This window comes from Rhipicephalus microplus, unplaced genomic scaffold, assembly GCF_043290135.1.
Source record: "Rhipicephalus microplus isolate Deutch F79 unplaced genomic scaffold, USDA_Rmic scaffold_15, whole genome shotgun sequence".
NCBI lineage: Eukaryota > Metazoa > Arthropoda > Arachnida > Ixodida > Ixodidae > Rhipicephalus > Rhipicephalus microplus.
This window is the reverse complement of record NW_027464588.1, coordinates 6,098,193-6,120,036: the sequence shown is the minus strand read 5'-3', so window position 1 is coordinate 6,120,036 and position 21,844 is coordinate 6,098,193. Positions and strand designations below refer to the sequence as shown.

The 21,844-nt window shown below is 46.8% G+C and overlaps 1 protein-coding gene across 1 annotated transcript in view; it reads left to right on the top strand.

Moving 5' to 3' along the window:
- The first annotated feature begins 222 nt into the window (after window positions 1-222).
- LOC142784738 (tetraspanin-33-like) overlaps window positions 223-21,844 on the top strand; it is a 38,566-nt gene continuing 16,944 nt past the window's right edge. Inside the window, exons 1-4 of the mRNA XM_075883238.1 lie at window positions 223-249; window positions 5,453-5,792; window positions 9,175-9,289; window positions 10,867-11,176. Coding sequence (XP_075739353.1) covers window positions 223-249; window positions 5,453-5,792; window positions 9,175-9,289; window positions 10,867-11,176 — 792 coding nt within the window. The remainder of the gene's footprint in view (window positions 250-5,452; window positions 5,793-9,174; window positions 9,290-10,866; window positions 11,177-21,844) is intronic.

Below are 21,844 nucleotides of genomic sequence, written 5' to 3'. Positions count from 1 at the left end.
GCCGCGTCTCTCGCGCAGCTGGCGCTAGCTCGAGCTGCGCGAGAATTAGAACGAGCTGACACGCCTGGCGTGGCGGACGCTGGTAGCCGACGGGCTTCGCTTCAGGCCTGCAATAAAGTGGCGAGATCGGCACGGCCCCATCGGCCGCCTTCGACGGCGTCTCACGTCTCCCTCCTCTCGCCGCTACAAGGACATTCAGGAGCAAACCTCATAAGCGTGAAAATGCACGTGACAGTGACGAGCGATGCTGTGAGCGACGAAACAGGGGCGTTTGCGCGACGTGTCGCGTGCTCGTTTTCGCGCGATCGCTCGGTTCTCCAGATTTGGAAACCGTCGCTCATCACCCGGAAGTGCTGGGCTCAAGCAGCCAATAGCGAAAAACCGGAAAAGACAAAGACTACATGATGCACGTGACCCTGCCCCAGTCACGTATGCGCAACAATAATGCAAAGTTCACGCATGTGCATATAAAAAGTGCGTTGCAAGGCATTCATAAACACGCTCCGTTCCAATACACAAATATATATCTTATATTTAACTTGAATACCGCACACTACGCGGTTTTTTTGGTGCGAGTAGACAGCCTCATGCCAGCAAAACTGGAGTTCACTCGCCGAAGCCGTCGCGTGAATGAGGTTTGCCTGTGCTAGCGACTGATCGCGCGAAGACGATCTACGTCGCGTCGCTCGTCGCTGTTGCGTGCATATTCGCGCTTATGAGGTTCGGCCCTTATACGTATAAAAATAAGGGTAATACTCTAACCTAAATAGATTTTCGTTTCCTTGTTTTCTTTTTATTTAACTGTGTGCATTAGGTCAGCATCACAGTTTTCAAGGTAATCTGTATTCTTTGTATTATATGACTTGTATTATTCTGAAACTTCATACTGTTTCGTAAAACCACTCAATTCTTGGCCGATCCCCGACGGTAGGTATGCGCCACAGGCCATAGGTGAAAAGAAGATGCTGTTTTAAGAAGGTTGCTTTGAGCATTCGGCACCTCTACATTGGGCTACAGTCACAGGGATGTTCACTACGGAATAGAGAAATTTATCAGTCAGACTAAAAAATATAGAGCTAAATTCTTCATAGTATATGTGAAAGTGTTGCCCTTTCATCGCAAACCTTGCATTTTTCTGTTAAATACAGATCAGGGTAACAGAGACTAAAGAGAACTGGATTCGGATAAGTATATGTTTGCAGTTGTCGCCACGCAACTGCCTGTTTTTTATTTAACCTGTTGTGTGGCGGAGGGTACTTTCGCCTTTCTAGCTTATAGTGCTGCGTTATTTCGTGGTAACTAGTCATGCGGTCCCCCCACTCCCACTCCCCCCCGTGTGGAACTTCGCCCGAGGTGGCGTCGGCGTTCGCAACGGCTCGGTTCGTGAGTGCTCGAGCCGCCGCGTGCGCCGCCTCGTTGCCGGCCAGCGGGGTTTGTGTGTGTGCGGGGGTCCATATGACGAAAGTGTCATTTTTTTCCCGAATTTTGTCTTCGTTAGTCATTAGGATTCGCAGCGCCTCTCGGGAGACACGACCGTTCGCATAGTTGCGTATCGCTGCTTGCGAGTCACTAATTCACATATACTATGGGAATGCTCGAGTTTAGATGAAAGCAACGATGAAAACCACGAAGAGGCAGTTTCGGACCGCAGGACACGCTGGGAGGGGGCTCTGCTCAGCTCCTCATTCGAACAACAACTGTGGGCCGTCCAGCGAGCCGAGGAAGCCGCCCGAGCCCAAGGGCTCGTGGCCGACGCCTAGGCCCGCCCCAAATCAACTTCGCTGGACTTCATAAATAAAGTTATTCTTCTTCTTCTTCTTCTAAATTCTTCAGTCTTTTAAACTTTTAAATATAATTATTCAGTAATGATTTGATGTGAAGCTTGTCCTTAGCATATACGAGTAGTATTGCGAATAAAAAAACAAATTCACCTAAGACTCGGCTAATTGTTGTTAAATAAAATAGCGGATTCTCTTGCGAAGGCATCGCTTTTGAAACCCATCATTCCTATTTTCCCTCCTGCAGTACACATTACGGTGGCGCAATTTCGCACAGGCAAAATTGATCGGACCCTGCATTGACGGCTTCTCTGTAGTACAACCACTTGTTATTTCCCTGGCGCAGTAAACTGTCTAATTCAAGGATGATGGAAGTTATCATCACAAAACTTCGTTGCCGCGTAACCTCCTTCAATTTCTACTTGCATAGAGCAGGTTTATTGAATTCCCCTAAGGGCATTTACTGTAATCAAGACGAAACGATCAGTCACTTTTTCTTATATTATCGCCGTTTCGATTTATTCAGGCGAAGCATACTAGCTCCACCTCTTCAAAAACTGAGCTTGCAATTATCACAGCCTGATTTTCTTTCATTTGAAGCTTTTACACTGGGTTTCTGCAACAGGGATGTTTTACCCACTGTTAAGGAATACATCACTGCGACTAAACAATTTTTTTGCTAAGCTAAGGTCTCTATATGTTCCCTTTATTTCTTTTTCTGCAAATTCGCAATTTGCACTTCAAATCATAAATAAATAACAAAAAGTTTTTTAGGAATGAAGCAATGCTGAAAGTATCGGGCAAATTCACCTTATATTCGGCCAATCCCCTCCGTTGGGTACGAGCCATTTGCAGAGGAGAACAACAACAACAACAACAATTCCCTGCATTGGGTAAGAGCCATGAGATGAAGAGAAGAATAATAATAAGAAGAAGAAGAAGAACATACACGAACGTGTATATTGTGAACTACAAAACATAGTCCTTTCCAAGCTCATCAGCTGCATGTCCCGGCCATACAAGCATGAAGGTGGTGCAAGTTCACGTTCAAGCGGACCCTCGGCTCCAGTCAGCAGCCCGCAAGCTGACCCAACGATCCTTCTTGACGTCAATCCAGTGGTGAACTTACCGCGGTATCGATGGTGCATTAATAATATGATAGATAAACGTGCGGGTCAATATTGTAATTCTTACCGTTCCGGGATCACCATCATAAGTTTCCTGCTTGTTTAAATAAATGAAAAGCCTGCTCCAAAGAATCAATCAAAGTAATAGAGCTTTTCGGATATCTCTTCATCAGGTATATCAGCAATATTTTTATTTATCCTATACCTTGCACTTGACCCAGCGTACCTTCTTATAACCTACATATCACGAAACATCCAAGCCCATCACTATTTCGCTCTGCGCAAAAAGAAGCATGACATTATGTGTCTCAAGAGTACCCGTTAGGACAGAATATTTGATGAACCAATAGTCGAAATTCAGGTCAGTATTTTCTAGGCTATAAGTTCCGAAAGAGTGAACAGATTGTCAATTACGGAACATATCCAAGGCAAGAAACTGTGTTTAGAAAAAGTACATAACGATTTAGAGTACTCGGTACTGTACTATATATGAGTGAACTGAAAGCCGTCCTTTGGGTCTCACACTTGTTGAGGCCGTATTGACGAGAAATTCAGGGATTAATGAATTCACTTATCACCCCATCACTGTATGTTTAGAAAAAAATTGGCAGCATATCCACGGATGAATGATGGAGAGTGGGAAGAAGCATTCGTCCGTCCATTTGTTCTTGCTTCCGTCTGTCCATGCGTCCATCCGCCCTTCCGCGCGTGCGTCTGATCGTGCGTCCGTCCCTGCGTTCGTCCATGCATCCGCCCCTGCGTCTGTTCATGCGTCCATCCATACATCTGTCTGTGTGTCCGTTCGTCCATCTTTTCAACGCTCCAAGTACCACCATCACGCATCTTTTCATCATATATTCCCCCTATAGAAGCACCGCTATTCAGCAGACATTCCAAGGACTAAACGAAAGTTGGCACACGCATTCTTTCTCACGGCTTGCGCTTCGGGTCTCCTTCTTACCTTTCACCACCTCGAGTCCATAGTATATACTAGTTCACTGTGTTCATGGCACTCCGGCCCAACGCTCGCTAAACCTTTCTTAAACCAAGGAGGTTACGCACAGCGAATATAACGTAGCAACCTTATCCTGCCGGTTAGTGCCTAATGTACAAGCCAATGGCTGCTAATGGGAAATGAGAGACAAAAGAATTCGACTTTAACTTTCTTACGGCTTGCGCTTCGTATCTACTTCGCACCTTCAACCACCTCGAGTTCATAATATATACTAGTTCATTGTATTCATGGCGCTGCGGCTCAACGCTCGCTAAACCTTTCTAAAAATAAGAAGGTTATACCCAGCGAGTATAACATAGCAACCCTTTCTTGTCAGTTATATTGTTCAATGTACATGCCAATGGATCGTGGATGCCAATGAATGTGGATCGTAGTGTGCGCGTTAACTAAAAGCCGAATGCTCCTGTCTCTCATTGTCCATTAGCCGCCATTGTCATGTACATTGAGCTCTATTTTTTATTGTTCAACAACGCACAGAAGAAATATTTCACTGGAACCACCTTGGAGGTCAAAATGTTATACTTGTTACACACTACAAGGGCTACGAAGGACGAACGCGTGTCGTTATAAAAAGCTTCGCTCTTAAAAAGAGAAAAAAACTACTGCTCGCACTGCACACACGTTGACTGGATCACGTTTTAAGAATTTAGTCAAAGGTGTCTAATCCGTGCGGGTGGCGCTTACGGCAGCTGGCGTTCCAAGATGCCAAGGAAGTGCTGAACTAGCGGCAGTGAAAGGTGAGAACTAGACACAAAGACCAGGCCTAAGACAGTGCGCGGGTGCCGCTCCTCTAGTCCGGCCGTGCCACCTCTCGTTCAGTCCTTGGACGGTCCTCTGGATGACAGTACTTCAATATGATCAATACACGACGAAAAGGTACGAAATGGTGGCACTTACAGACAAACAAATGCACGGGCGGATGGAAGGATAGACAGACAGATGGGCGAATGCATGGATGGACGCATGGACGAACGCAGGGACGGACTCACGAATGAAAGCGCGTATGGACGCATGAATGGACGCACAGATGGAAGCATGAATACACGCAAAAATTGACGGACGCATGGACGTACTGAAGGAAGGATGCACGGACGAACAGATTCACGGACAGACGAACGGACGCGTGGACGGACGTATGATCAGATGCACGGACGGTCGCAAGGACGGTCGCACAGACAGACACACGGGTGGAAGGAAGCAAGCATGAATGGACGAAAGGAAGCATAGATGGACTGACGGACTGACGGATGCTTCATTGCCCCACTCACTCATTATCTTGCACTCCATGGATAGGCTGTGTTTTTTTTTCCAACAGCTCTTAACCACTAGTATACCCCATATTTCTTATATTCGAAGAAATAAATATATTGTATCGTATTGTATTGTTTCGTACTGCATCTGCCAGGAGTAGTTCGAAAAAACGTCGCTTTAAATTCCTCAATTTATGAGTTCCTAAGATCGGCTATTATAATGGCGGCCTATAGAACGCTGACGTGAGTGACTGATTGAAATCCGGTTTCTTGTCTTTGAAGGTGCGATGCCCGCTGCTGCTTCTCAATTGTCTCCTGTGGTTCGTGGGGGCGTTCTTCATGCTGGCCGGGGAATCGTGGGAATCGTGGGAGTTTCTGGTGGAATCGTGGGAGTTTGAGGAGGACGAGCGCATCTTGGAAAACGTGGACTTTCCCGGCACGTTACTGTTGCACCTGGAGGTGCTGCTCTTTTCATTCGAGCTCGCCCTGTTCACGGTCAGCTCTTGTGGGTGCGTTGGGGCACTGCGCGAGAACACCTTCCTGCTCAATATGTACTCCCACGCACTCACTCTCCTGATTCTCATCAACTTCGTGCTGGGTGTTCTGGTATTTTTTGTTCCTGGTAAGAAAATGTAGCTGTCTGAGCTTTATCGGTGACACAATGACAACAGAAAAATCGGGGAATCATTTCGCTTGTTGTCCTCGACAAATATATCTTGCAATAGAGAACTTGTCACATAGTTACCCTTTTCAGCTTTTTTGCATGAAATATATAGGCCAAATTTCATCTATTCAAAAAATGAAAATGCGTTAACCACTCAATAATGTACTTCAATGCATCGATAACGCGTGAAGGACATCATAATATGGGATGACCTTTTAATTCCAACTAAAACTATCCACGTGATAGCATTCTTAAAAAATGAGCTACATGCAAATGCACTTCTTACAAAACATAAGGCGGATCGTCCCTGTGCAGGGTAACAAAACTGCTACTAGAAGTACCACACGAACTACGGAATCGGTGTGTCCGGCTTCAAGCACTAACCTGGCTTGTAAAATTTCGTCGCAAATGATTATGTGTCAACGATCGCGTGTTCCTGCGTTAATATCCAAAGACCTTTGTCCAAAGCTACGACGACCACTCCAAATAATTCTATTCATATTAGGTAACAATTTTTTAATAATTAGCTTTTGGTTATAACACACATTCTATCCAAAAAGTGCCCTGTGACAATAGGGGCTGCTGCAGTGATAGGATGCTCCGGAAATTTCGACCATCTGGTGTTTTTTAATGTGCACTCTGTGGTCGGAAACGCTGCGGTCGGAATTGAGTTCTTCGGCCTCCAGGCCAGCAGCGGAGAACCGTAACCGCTACGCCAATGCGTAGGACTCACCCATTTAATGTAAATGATACGTCTTGAACGAAGATATACCAAGTCATTGTATTCAAGTTTCTTTTTAGTTATATAACAAGAGTATTTTTATACATCCTGCCAGTATGCCAAACAATTACTGGTTTTAAGTGCAAAGAATTTCTTAGCGAATTTCTGCGACTTTGAGCGTATCTATCTATCTATCTATCTATCTATCTATCTATCTATCTATCTATCTATCTATCTATCTATCTATTTATCTATCTATCTATCTATATATCTATCTATCTATATAGCCGCCTACGACGTTTAGCTCTTCTGGCCGTTTTGATAATGGTACTAATACCAAATTTGGTATGGCATAACATGACTGTATGAAGAACACATTTGACTAGCTATAACTTGAAAATCTTAACGTATTTGTTATGAATGTCAAGATTTACCTTTCATGGCCCTGAAGCTCTTGCGGTGGTTTCGTTCACATGGCATGTAGCAAAACTGGCATGGCATGGGATGATTTCGTGGCGAACACAAGATGCAGACCTTAACAAGAAAATTATGATATGCGTGTCATGTAACAACATGACTACATGCCACGCTCATGATGCGTTCGCGGACGTTTCGTTAGCGTCACATATATCAACTTTTGTATTACGGGACGTTAATGGATGACGAAGGTATTATACTGGTTCAAACATGATAAACATGAAAAGGGTGTCAAGTAACAACATCACTACATGCCACGCTCATGATGCGCTGGTGGCCGTTCCGCTAGCTCCACTTATACCAAATTTGGCATTACGGGACGTGAATGGATGATGAAGGTATTATACTGGTGCAAACATGATAAACGTGAAATACCTGTCATATAACAACATGACTACGTCCTACGCTCATGATGCGCTCGCAGCCGTTTCGCTAGCTTCACTTGTACCAAACACCGCATTACGCAACGCAGGCGGACGACATAGGTAAATTACACATTCAAACATAATAATCAGGAGATGTCTGTCATGTGAATACATGACTACATGCCAAAGTCAAGGCGCCAGTACATTTCGAGGTGAAGCGGTGCGCGTGGTCGTCGGCGTTCATTTCATCGCGCCACGCCGGTGTTGCCACGCCAGGCGCCGGTCCTGCCATATATTCGCAGGCGCGCGCCGCACTGCGTTGCTTTGACGCATGCACATTTCAGCGCGTCGGGCGTCCCTCTGTCACAAAAAGAAGTAAACGCAGTGTTGTCTGGGTAACGCATCGACGCGAAATGCAGTGTGTCACATTTCTCGCCGGACGCTAGTCGCTCCGGTCGCGCCTAGCGTCACACTAAAGAGTGCTCGTGTTTTGCTAACGTAGCGTCACTGTGCCCAGCGTGCGCGCGCTTCAACGCTACATTGGAGTAAATTGGGCCCTTCAGGATGCGCTCACGGCTGTTTTACTAACTCCACATATACCAAATTTGGTGTTACGTGTCATCATTGGATGGCAAAATATATGACTGGTGCAAACATGATAATCTTGACACACGAGTCACCTAAGAACATTGCAACAATCCACGCTCATGGCATTCTGACGGCTGTTTCGCTAGCTCCACACATAATAATTTCGGTATCACGTGACTTAAATTTATGACAAAGGTAAACGACACGTCCAAACATTATAGTCATAAAACGGAAGTCATGTACAGCATCATTCACCTCCACTTTGTAACATTGTGCTGATCTTAAAATGACATAACATTTCTCATTCGCGCTTGGAATATTATGGATTTCCACTGTACGTGGGGTCTGCCAATTTTTCGGCAAAAAAATATTCCAAAGAGCCCCCTAACCACCCCAATGCCAACATTTATTTGTGGTGTTCGAGCTGTGTACGAATCTTCGCAGCACGCGTACCCGACAAAATTTTTCGAAACGGGGTCGTATCAACGACGTCACACGCGTATATTCTTCAAAAAAGGGACCGTGCTTGTTTTGCTATTTTCTATTGCTATGCTCCTTTCATTGGCTTGTCTCTTCCCGGCCGAGCAGTTCTCCTTCGCAGACGAGGAGGAAGAGTTTGCGAGCTCACGTACCTCGAAACAGACAAAATAAATTCTATTTTAGGGACGAAGCTCCTTTGGGTGTGGGTTAGTATTCAGGGCCGTGACCGCAACCCGTGGCCGCGCAGCAGGGCGGCCCAAAAGTTGCCGCAATGTGTGACGCCAAGCACGCCGTCGTCGCCGACGTAGGGCAACGGGTGGCAGACACGCATAAGGCGTGAGCGCCGTCGCAGTTGTGACACACGAGCTGGCATTGTGGACACACGTCTGGCCGTTGCCGTCCGGAGGCAAAGGCTCCGGGGAATGACGGTGGTTGAACCCCTCCAGCGTGGGCTCGCCCGGAGCACTGGACGGGACACCTGTGCTCGTGCAATGACCTCCGGCAGTCCGCGCACGAGGGCCGTCGTGCAGGTCTGCACAATTGATGGCCGCCTCCAGCCAACACCCCCCAGACTGCCACACCGCAGGCGCTGCATGCCCGGTGAGCCCCGTCCGAAGCGGACCGGGCACGTCGCCCTCAAGCGCGTCAGTCACAGTCGCAGCGTCTTGGAAGCCTGGCCGTGGTTGATGGCTGGCGGCCTCAACCTCAGCTGCGGGAAACTGCGAGGACGATGGTGGTCGTTGCCGGCAGGACGTGCAGAACACTGAGGTTGGTCGACAGTCGCCTTCGGACATCGGGGAGGGTGAAGGCTCCGCAACCGCGAGGTGAATAGCAGGCGGATGGACGTCAGCGCCATGTGAATAATACTTACTCTTGTAAACTGGACTGGATGTGACTGATTGATGGTAACCAGAATCATGGAAGCTGGAGCTTGCAACGGAAGACAATGACAGTCTCCGAGATATATATGGGTTCCTCACATGAACCACTTGGCCAAAATGCTTGATTTCTTTTTCAATCTTCTCTTTGGTGTAAACAATGCTTGCTGTTTTGCTCAGCTCATCATCAAATTTACGTTCAACTACAAAATGCTTAATGTCATCTCGTAGCTCAGCCAAGCTCTGCTCAGAGAGTGAGGGTGCAGTATCACTACGTGCCTTCAGCGCAGCTACATCATTTGAAGGCAGGGTGCTATGACGACATTCAAAGCCCACCTCTGGAGGGCAAAGCAGCTACGACAACGAGAACGCGTCTGATGGGGTGTGTGTTCCCATTGTTTCCAGGCACCTTGCTATCCAGTGCGTGATTCTGATGATTGTCACATAGTTTTATTCGTAAAAATGAACAGTGAGCTCTATATGCTGTATGTCTTTTGCAAAAATTGTTTTCAAATATGCGTGTTACACCGCAATTGTAGTCGAAAGACGATAGTCTTGCGTCTGGAGAGAGTGAACAAAACGTTCATTTGATGTTCTGCACAAGAAAATATGAGAAGGTTATTCTGGAGGTGCTACGTTAGAGTGCTTTGAGCGTGCAGCGGAGGCAAATAAGCGCATCGAGGCACGTTAGACACGAGCGCCATCTGGCCCAACGCATTCTTCGAAAAGGAAGGCGTGCAGCCCGCGGATAAAGGTGCACGCCAGACCTGGAGGTGATAAGGTGTAGAACGCAAAGCGACGGGCAGGTGCCACCACCATGACGTCGTAGCAAAGCGTTGGAAATACCTTTTTGAGCATCACGTTGCACTTTCGGCGCAGCGCCATAAACGCTAACTTGTGTTGTGCCTCTTTTAGTATAAAGCAGACATACAAAACTTTGAAGTGTTGTTATGGCGCCTCAGATGTACGCAATAATTGCTATTCAATTGATCGCACAAACATGAACGCTAAACATTAAGCAATATTGGTGGGCGCTGCGAATGGGGTTGGCCGTTTGGTGCCGTTTGAGGTATCGTTAGGGCGGACAAACAGACAAAAGTACAGACAAAAAGAACAAAATTTTTCCGTGGAAGGTCCTCAAGAAAAAAGCAAAATACACCAATTGTATTTAATGTTTTATATGCTGTTTGGCCCCTAAACTACCCACAGAATAAAATTTATTCATGACGTTGCATTTACACATTAGTCTAAAGCTAACGAGTTCATCGACTAATCTATACACTTGTTCGAATTATTTTGCTCAGCGTTCGAGGTGAAAACGCCATGAGCTAGTGCATCTAGTAACAGAAAATGACGCTAGAGCGATCATTGTGGTAATTTAGGGGCTGAGCATTTTGTTTGTTTGTTTTTGCCAATGGAGACAAACTCATTGCGGCGCTAGAAGTACAGAGCTTCGGTGTAAGAATAGCTTGACGCGGTTGTGTTGCACTCAGTATACTAGTTCTTAAAACATCTTGTTTCAGCAGCTACTTCCACTGTAACCTGTCCAACCCGAGCCACGAGCGCTGCTCGGTGCCGCCATCGTGCTGCCGCGCGGACTCCAGTTACACGGGCATCTTCTGCGGACGCGATGTGCTGAACCTGCCCGACCACGAGGCTTGGTTCCGAGTGCACACGGGGAGCTGCCCGGACGCAGCTAATCGCTTTCTGAAGGAGCACGTCATGATCATTGGCGGCGTCTGTCTCATCGCCGTCATCGTGTTGGCCTTCATCAATATGGTAACAAACGCCGTGATCGATGAAATCGACATCATCCGCAAGTTATACGAGCACGTGAGGTCTGCTTACAGTGGGACGCCGTATAGCCAACAATCTGAATTGCAAAACCAGGAATTCGTTTAAGATCCATTTTTCTTCCCGGAGCTTTCCAATAAACTAATGTGGCGTTATTCTGTGAACTCAAGGTTAAACTCTCTTAGAGTTTTGATGTGACCACTCTCAAACCTATATAAAGAAGAAAACCATATATTGTATAATGGCGCAGAGAACAGACATACATTGTGATGTGTGTCGTATTTTGGTGTCTATGCTCTGTCTTTAAAAAAATAGGCAGATCCGACGTACCTGACGAATCGGTGTTATGCGAAGTATGCAGGCGGAAGGGGAATACGTTTTAGTTCTTTTATTGACCAAGACGTTATCAAGCAGCGGTAAATATATGTACAAATATACGCTCACACATACGTTAAACAGCCGCAAAAGTTTCATACTAGCAGTTGTTTACAGTAGTGCCAAAAGCAACATGGATCTTAGCAAAACCAGAAGATGGTAAGCTGATATGAAGCGCTGGTGTTTGTGCTGGTGCGCGCGAGGATGATCTATCTCAACACTGCTACACAAATCAAGTTCAGCGGATGGCGGCTGACTACAATTTACGTTGATTGATTGGTTTGTGGGGTTTAACGTCCCAAAACCACCATATGATTATGAGAGACGCCGTAGTGGAGGGCTGCGGAAATTTCGACCACCTGGGGTTCTTTAACGTGCACCCAATTAACGTTAACCCGACATCACGGCTGTATTATAGGAGTACATATGTATAAAAGGGAATAGCCAGTACTGCACCCACAATTGACGCTACACGAACCTTAGGGCCTATTTGAAAAAGTATACTCGACACCTGATGTGGCTCTGTGTAAGATACTTCGTTGCCACGCTGAATGCTAGAGTCCGATTGCAGCTGGGACCCTGACATTTACTGTTCAAATTGATTCGATAAACGCTGTATATGGCAGGTTTTCTTAAATCTCAAGCGTAAATCTCAAGCGTTAAAGTTACCCATGTGTGTTCTCAGAGTTCATGAGTAGATATAAAACCTGTATCATCATTCGCGCAAACCCGCATCCCCGTGCACATACGCGTCCCTCGATATGTGCTACTGTTTTTCGGAAAGTGACGGCGTACGTGACGAGATTGTGACAAGATTCTGTGTTGCGTGTGAAGCGCTAGGTCGTAGCAGTCTTCGTATTCATGTGCTTGATTTTCGACGACCACAGTCTGTGCTAGACGTTGTAGTTGTACTGTGAGTGCTGCTTGTAGTAAAGTGCAAGTGTTTGTACAATAAAATGCCACTTTTCTAAATTTACCTTTGGTGTTTTTGTTCTTAGACACTGCACTTCGTATATTATTCTGGGTCTCTATTGATATTTTGCAGGAAAAAGCGCGCAAGAAACGAAGACGAAGTTGGAGGGAAGGCACATAGCACTGTTTAATTTTTTTTTTTTGTCACCTTTTTTTGTCTGTTCCAAAAATGACTACGCACCAACTTACCATTTAACATAGTAAGGTCAGTGGCAGCAGTGTAGCCGTGGCACATTAAGCCCCTGAACACCCCCGTATTGCAAACAATCTATATTTACCATGGCATCGTGAAATCACACGCGACCACAAGTTCATGCCCCACTTCAAGAGAGGCAGGTGCTTTCCCCGAGCTCTTGTCCCCCTCCCCCCTTAAAAAAATATTCCGCCAACGCTCCCGGTGCGGTGCCATAGTTTCGGTAGGCTGAACAAGTGACAATTCGTAAACATATAAATATGAATGGAACGATGTACAGATAAAAACGAGTGCGTGTGATATTACCGATACCATTTTGCTGTTGAAGCGAAGACAGCTTCTCTGCTATTTCGGCCACTACACGCGCAAAATGATGTTCATCAGCAAGGAACCTGGAAACTTGAACACGTATGGCGCAAGATAAGATTAGTGATAAGCAACTTTCAGCGGCGCGACCACTGCGAAATGGGATTAAAGATTCTGTGTGGTGCCTGAATGCTGTCGATCCATCAAGCACCACTGAAGAATATCGCAAGGCGCCGTGTAGAGCACACACATAAAAAGAAAAAAATGACCCCCCCTCGCTAATGGGGATCTTCTATACGGCCAAATGGCCTCTTGTTTACGACGCTTTGACACCTTGCTGCCCTCCCTAACTCAATATGCCGGTGAAACCATCGCGCGAGCCGACAACGCACGCCAGTTCACCTGCAACCGTCTAAAGGCCTCACAGGTGCACCAAAGGCAGCTCGACGATTCTCATCGTAAAAACGTGCACTTTTCACCGTGTTCTCTTGTCCTTCTGTTGTCACCCACTCGGCGCGTTGGTCTCTCAAAAACTGCTCGCTAAACTGGACCATAACGTGTCGTTTGCCAGGTGACTGACGTTACATAAGACATCGTTCCAGCCGATCGACGTTTGTCATCGTCCGCTTCGAGCAACATCATGCACATAGCTTGACTCAAGCCTTATCACCATCCTTCGACTGCATGCATGTAGATCAAGCACTGAAACGGAGCTTATGCCGCGGGGGGGAGGGGGAGGGTTGATACAGAACAGCTGTCGCAGCTTTAATACATGAAACTGAAGAACAACGACGGTTGCTGGTTGTTGTTGGGCTGGTGCCATCTCGTTCACCCGTAACTCCGAAAAATAAATGACCTACCTGTACCATTATTATACAAATACTGTAAACATCATGTGGCTTTGAACAAAACCACATACTTTGTACGCTATAAAAATATGGCTTTTATATCATCCACTGTCCTCTCAGAGCTTTGTTGACAAAGCGCAGTAATCCATGAAGTAGTTCCTGTTATAAGTTCCTTCTAAGGTTACTTTCTAAGCGTCCGTCCCATTTATCGTGTTTTCAGTAGCAGAACAGCAACTTTGTTGACGTCTTAACACTTCACCTGTAGGCGGCCTTACCACGAGCATTGACATCGTTCATAGCATCCATTCAAACCAAACAAAGCTGTGCAACCTCTGGAATGCTCTTCTTCCGCCACGATATGGCTACACGTTACCCACTTTCGTTAGTCCCACGAATGATCGCGGCGGGCTAAAGGGAACACACGACGCATCTTGTGTTTACTTCTGGTCAGGCAGTAGGGTTTAATAACTGTAATATGCCACAACAGGGCGACCTTATGCCAAGTTCGGCTTCCAATGAGTCACGCTCTTCTGGCTGCCGCATCGCTTTCTCTGGTAACACACTCACTGTTAGTGTGCGCCTTACAGTCCTGCGGATGTCCGCTGGATGCCGATCGGTGATTTGCGGACGAACAGTGGACGACCGAGACATCCGGAAGCGGTTGTCCAGTGAACGTCCATCGGTGTTTAAATGCCCATTGGGTAACTACTACAGCTGCCACACGCATCTGTGATCACAGAGGTTTTATTATTTTTTAATAATTGACGTTAGTCTGCGAGAGGTAGAATAATGACTAAGTGTTATTGTGAATGCATCCTCGTTAAGAAAAAATCTAGCTGTGTAACATTATTAGACATTGCTCTTTTATATTGCCACGTTCCAATTCCCAAGTTTTTGTTCTCGTCCCAAAACACCACACGAATCTCAGCGGAAACCGCGCCTGCAGTTTTTGAGAAGGTTCCGTACTGTAGTAGATCATTTCAATAAGATCACGACCACTGTGCGAACGGTACAGATTGTTCTGGATCCTACACCACCACCAGAGATACCGCTAGAACATTCGACGGCAAGAGTATAAATGCCGACGCGCTTCTCCGCTTGTCAGTTGTTGATCGAAGGCCGACGCTCCGCTCGCCGCTATCAGTCCGAGACTGCTATCTGTGCGAGACTGCTGCCGTAATTGGACTTTCCGTTTACCGGGCACAGGTTCGCCCAAATAAACAGTTAAATCCCAACACGAAGTCTCCTGTCTTCGGCCACGTCACGACCCCGTGACAATATCGTACATTAGACTACTTTTGTAAAGACACGCTTTACTTTTGTGTTTTCTCGATTCCTTTAAGGGAGGCATAAATCATGTTTTTTTTTCTCAGGTTGGTACCATATATCACCTAACCCCTTCGCAGCGCCACTGATGAATAGCGTATGCATATATTGTCTCGCTGACGAAGTGCGGCATCCATGGTCAGTCAAGTTCCCCAGCACGGTTATATCGATGAACGCGTCTTTCAAAGTAAACCTGAAAGTTCCCTGTGTCAACGAAGAACGTACAATATCATCATTATAAGTGTGAGCATTGTTTCATTTTAAAAACCGGATGGGGGGGGGGGCGAAAGCAAAGTGCAAATACCCCTTAATGCTGATGTATTAGGCCAACTTTGCGCCCCCTGCCCTCTCAAGTGACTTTGACAGACGTCCGTCCCTCTCCTGCTTCCCCACCATGCAGACACTTATGCGTATGTTCGTAAACTACATCGACTGCATGGCGCCATTGTAAAGCGCTTGCTTCATATGCCCACCACGACAATCAAAAAATATGCTGGAATGCAGCACGTTCGATGTGGTGCATCAGCCGCAGAGCCAAGCAAAGTTTGAATGTCGACTCATTCGAAAGTTTTCTACGCTTTCGCTCGTAGTATACTTGCTTACTATAAAAAGAATTTGCTTTCTTCCGAAGGTGAAAAGCGCCGCACACGCTGTTTCGCCGAGAGCAGTCAATCAAGCTCATGGCCTGCTGCTACAGGAACTGCCTCAATATTGAAGATAATTTTTAAAAAGTATTGCTTCAGCCACAGCAAGTTGAAATGAAACCCTCTTCTCAGCTCCCATTACAATGTCTTTCACAAATGCCACATCAGGAGCTTACGCGACAATCGTAAAATTTTATTGGTGAAGCTCCTTAGGCCATGGATAGTTGCCTCGTCCGTATGTAGTATGCAGCCACCTGTAGATTATGCCTTCCTAAATAGACGGCGTTGCGTGTATATGTCCCCTGGAATATAACTAGATGTCATTATAGTTTTCACAGCATATCCAGAGAGTGAATGATGATGAGTGGGGCGAAGCGTACGTCCATCAATCCGACATTTCGACCCTCCGTTAGCCCGTCCGTCTATGTTTTCTGTCCGCCCGTCCGTGCATACGTCCGTCTTTCTATCCGTGCATGATTACGTGCATATGTCAGTCCGCGCGTCCGTGCTTTCGGCCGTCCGTCCGACGGTTCGTTCTTGCTTGCGTCCGTCCGTGCGTCAATGTAGTCATGCGTCCATACATCCGTCCGTGCGTCCGTTCATTCGGATGCACGGACACACGAATGGAAGCACGAGTGGACGAACAGATGAATGAATGTTTCCCCCCTCTCGTCATAATTCTCTCTGTGGATATGCTGTGATTTTTTATTCACTAATCACGCCCCCTCAAGAGAACCAAGCATGCTAAGCTGGCTGTGTTGGAGTTTCTGGACGCCTAGAACATACACTTTACTTTATTCTTTATTCTTTATTCGAAGTATACCTGCAGCGCCCGAAGGCGTTATAGCAGGGGGGTTACAGATTCGAAAGAAACAAGGTTTCATTTACAGCAGACACTTGTACACTTGTGAGCCCATTCCACTCATGTATTATTCTGACAAAAAAAGAATTTGCAAAAATTCCAGTCCTGGGACGGTACTTCCTCAGTTTAAAAGGATGATTAATTCGACTTGACAAATAATACGGCGTCTGTAAATACATATCCTTATTGATTCCAGTTTTATTATTAAATATTAGATATAAAAGTTTCAATCGCAATTTTCTTCTACGCGATAAAAGCAGCTCCCAATTCAAATCTTGTTTCATAGCAGCTGCGTTGTCGTGATTAGTTTGGCAGCTGCGTTGTCAAAATAATCTACTTTTGGAACTATTTCTAACCAGGGGTATATGACCTTCATGGTAACGAGGGTGTAGCTCAGAGGTAGAGCACTTGCATCACATATGACCTTCATAATTATTACAAGAAATAAATGTATAGCCTCCGTGACGTGAGTGCCACGCTGGGCGGCACACCACACCGTACCGCTCGCAACACAACAGTAGTGCCTGTAAATGTTTGTCAGGCTCAGTATCTGCCCATGGATCTGTTACGTCTATTTTCTAAAGACAATGGCATTGTTGTTCGATGATTCATAGTTGTAGAAGGTTACATCTGGTGAAGCCGGCAAATCCAATAGAAGGCAATACAACCTGTTGCAATCTTTGAGGCCATTGCTAGCTGCCCTGTGTCACGCTGCTGTATTTTGCTGCTTGTGCTTCGAAACGTGGTCAGTTTGATGAAAACATGCATTAGTTAGCACCCGTCAACGAAACAAGAAATAGCCACCCGCACCTTCCCACAAGGGGAACTGGAGTAAGTGCGTCGCAGAGTGGGGGGGGGGGTATCGCATAAATTTTGCGTAGTTGGTATGGTTCCGGAATGTTTTATTGTTATTTCGTCGTTATTATTCTTCTTTATCGAGTGAAGAAAAAGCATTGCCTTCAACGTTAAGCTAAATCTAAGTAATGACGCCCTTGAGTGAAGTTCGAACGCACGATCCAGTGGTCAGTGCACAGTTGTGCACCATCAGCAGTCTTTTTTTTTTAACTAGCATACGCTGCCTCCATTGGTCTTGCGGGGAGAGAGAGGGAAAGGGGAGCTGCCGCTTCGCTGGTGTGTTGCTGGGCCGACGGGAGACTAGAGCATGCGCAGTTTGGGTGTAGATGACGCCCTGGCGTCGCCGCCGACGCCGAAGCGTAGCAACGTGTGACTAAGATATGCTCCAAAACACTTTGACGACTAAGAAATACATTGAAAACACTTTGAACCGAGCTTAACCCATCGCAAGCAAAGAGTAGTAACGTCGGATGGCTAAATAATCGACTCTCGGCAACTGTTTGTTCAAACTTTGTTGTGTGCTGCGCGTGTGACACCGCTGAAGTTTGTGCCGTGTTCGTGTTCTGCTGAGTGCCTGACTACGTCCGGAAACCTTCATTCTACTGTCCTCGGCTCTGAATGCGCGCTTGTTAGACACGAATAAGTTAAGTCCACGACATGTCACTATTTGTCGTACGCGTAGCGCAGTGTCTGATTCTTTTCGTTTTAGTGAGCATGGCAAACCATAACATTTTCCACCCACCTATGTGATAGTAATGACAGGAAAAATGGCGCGAGGGCATCTGACAAATTGGTGAGGGACCAAGATATGCTGTTGCCACTAAGTGTGTTTGCGACGCCATCGTGGCATAGTGGCTATGTCTAACCCTGACGACAACAGGCTTCGACACAACCTGGTGGCATCACCGGGCTGTTTTGTTTTAGAGTGGCGGCGTATGGCGGAAATCTCTAAGTTATATATCGCGCTCCGTAATCAGCGTGGTTAAACGGTGTATAAAATTTAGGTAATGTAGGTGGGCTTGACCGTGCCATGATCAATTCGACATGCTTAGTGGAAATTGTTGTACAGAAATCAACGACCAACCTTAACTCTCGACTACAATTTTACCGCATCAACTTGCCACAGTGTTGTAGTGGTTACAGCGCCTGGCTGCTGCTCCGCAGGTCGTGGGATTTAATCACGGACACGCCGGGCCTATTTAGATTAAGACACAATCCTAGAGGCTTGTGCACTCCCATTCAGCAGCACGTCGGTATTTGGGTGCAGGCGGTCCATATTTACGGAGCCCTTTATACGGCGTCCCTCATATTATTGTTACCAGAAAGAGACTGACTCGGAGGGGTAGCCATAGATGTATTTTCTGCCGGTTACGTGAGCAGCGCTAGCCACACAGATTAGCGCGCGACAGTCCGTATTCTTTGTCTTCTTCATCTTCATGCAGTGGCACGTAGCATGACCCCCAGTGGTAGAGGCACCGTTTCGGTGCCTTAAAGGTCATTATCTGACGCATTCTTCTAGGGCTTGATCCGCGAGACAAGTAAAATATCACTGGACCACACAGCAGATGATCATAAATAGATGCGGCTGATCTCGTAGATGACAGGTGTTACTTGACGTAATATAGGGTAGGGTCCCGTATAATGAGACAAAAGTATATCCAATAGGGCCAGCCGACAATAACGAGACCAGAGTGCAACGAGAATACCGGAAGCGAAATTTACGTCTCTATGTTTCGCATCGTACCAACGGCATTGGTTGGTTTGCGATGCCATCAGCCGAGTACGAGTGAGCTGACGGGCATGATCGGCTAGCGCGATCGCGTCACGGGCGTACTCACTTGTTAACGAGGTGTGAGCTGAAATGACTAAGTCCAGTGGTAAAGTCAACTCTCTTCCATATACAATAAGTAGAGCGACGAAAAGTCCGCTGCGTCATGACGGGATGAATTATTTGCGAAAGTTGAGTAGCGTAAGGCAAGGACCCAGTCCCGGTGGTCGGGTGACACGTACATGGCGAGGATATTTGTTATAGTACGGTTAAATCATTCCGTGAAGCCGTTTGTTTGAAGGTTGTAAGCTGTTGTCAGTGATTGTTGCGTGGAAAAAGAACGCAGAATGTCGGCGATGACTTGGAATCGAAATGTACGGCCACGGTCTATGAAGAGTTGTCTCGGAGCACCGTAAATTAAAACAACGTCCCGTAACAAGTCAGCTACGTCGGTTGCACAGCTGGTCGGTAGAGCTCGCGTAATAGCGTAGCGCGTAGCGCAGTCTGTAATCACGGTTATCTTTTGTTTCCCAATGTTGATTAGGGAAAAGGACCAAGCAGGTCTAACCCAACACGGCAAAATGGTTCCGAGGTTATGTCGATTGGTTGAAGATGGCCGGCGGGTAGCAGCGACGGTGTTTTACGACGTTCGTATAAGTCACACGACGCGACGTATCGGCGCATTGAGCGAGCAAGGCCTGGCCGGAAGAAACGGCGCCGGACGCGCTCGTACGTGCGGGATACACCAAGGTGTCCAGCCGTGGGAGCGTCGTGAAGTTCAGTGAGAACACAGCAGCGCAAGTGCTTAGGCACAACCATCAGAAGGTTAGGCCTCTCTGGTCGGAAATTGCGGCAAAATAGCACACCCTTTTGAATGACAAAGTAGTGAACGGAAGCATTATTTTGGAAAGATTCCGCACGGCTGATGATGTCAAGCAGCACTGGATTGTGCTTGTGTTTTTCCCCAATGTTAAGGAAGTCGGACACTAACAAGATGGAGTTCTCCGTGGGCTCGTCAGTGTTCTCAGGATCGTCGACCGCGTACCGGGAGAGGCAACCGGCACCATGGTGTAGGCGGCCAGATTTTTAGACCGCCGAATAGGAAAACTCTTGCAGGCGCAAAGCCCAGCGACCAAGGCGGCCTGATGAATCTTTCAGAGAGTTGAGCGAGAAGAGCGCGTGGTGTTGGTAACTACCGAAAATAGGCGTCCGTATAGGTAAGGTCGGCATTTCACCACCACCCATACAAGAGCCAAGCACTCACGCTCTGTGAACGAATAGTTACGTTCATGGGCGGATAGGAGACGGCTGGCATATGCAATAACGCAATCATGACCATGTTGTTTCTGAGCCAGTACTGCACCAATACCATGTCCACTTGCAACTGTACGGATTTCCGAAGGGGCAGCATAGTTGAAGTATGCCAGAATTGGAGGAGTAGTGAGAAGAGCGATGAGAGTGGAGAACGCAGAAGCCTCTTTGGAGTCCCGTAAAAACGAGACGTCTTTCTTGAGAAGCTGCGTAAGCGGCCTCGCTATGTGTGCAAAATTTTTGACGAAGCTTCGGAAGGTGGAACATAGTCCGATAAAGCTGCGTGCATTCTTCGCAGGTCGCGGTACAGGAATTTTTTTGCCGGCGCTGAATTTTGCCTGGTCTGGTTGTACACCATTGGCGTCTACTAAATGGCAAAGTACTCTAATTTTATGGCATCCAAAGTGACATTTGGACGAGTTGAGCTGCAGGCCAGCATGACGGAAGATGCCTAAGATGGCTGAGAGGAGCTCTATATGAGTTTCAAATGTTGGTGAAAAGATGTTGACGTCGTCCGAGTACCACAAACAGGTGGACCATTTGAATCCATTGAGCAGCGAGTCCATCATTCGTTCGAGGGTGGCTGGAGCGTTACAAAGGCCAAAGGACATGATCTTGAACTGATATAGGTCATCGGTGGGGAAGAATGCTGTGTTTTCGTGGTTCATTTCAATTACCTTTATCTGCCAATAGCCGGAGCGTAGGTATATGGAGCAAAAATAGTGGAACCCATAAAGGCAATAAAGTGCGTCATCTATTCGTGGCAGAGGGTACATTTCTTCTTGTGGTAATTTTGTTTAGGTGTCAATAATCAACACACAAATGCCATGCACCGTCTTTCTTGCGGAGTAGCACTACAGGAGAAGCCCAAGGACCGCAGGATGGCTCAATAATGTCCTTGGCGAGCATTTTGTCGACCTCACTTTGGATAATGTGACGCTCGGCCGCTGACACCCGATATGGACGGTTATGAATAGGATGCTCATAACCAGTGTTTACGCGGTGAGTCATACCTGCAGCTTACCCCAACGGACAGCCGCTGAGGTCAAAAACGTCGATGTAGGAAAGCAGAACCCGGTGGAGCTCGTCAGTCTGCTGCGGCGTTAAGTTGGAAGCGATCATCGACGTAATAGCGCTGTCGGAGCAAGTGTCAGATTGATGTTGAGCGTGGGGGTCAAAAAAAGCGGCCATCGTGAAAACATCTACCGCATTGTCTTCTAAGGTGCGGATATACGCCAAAAAAATCT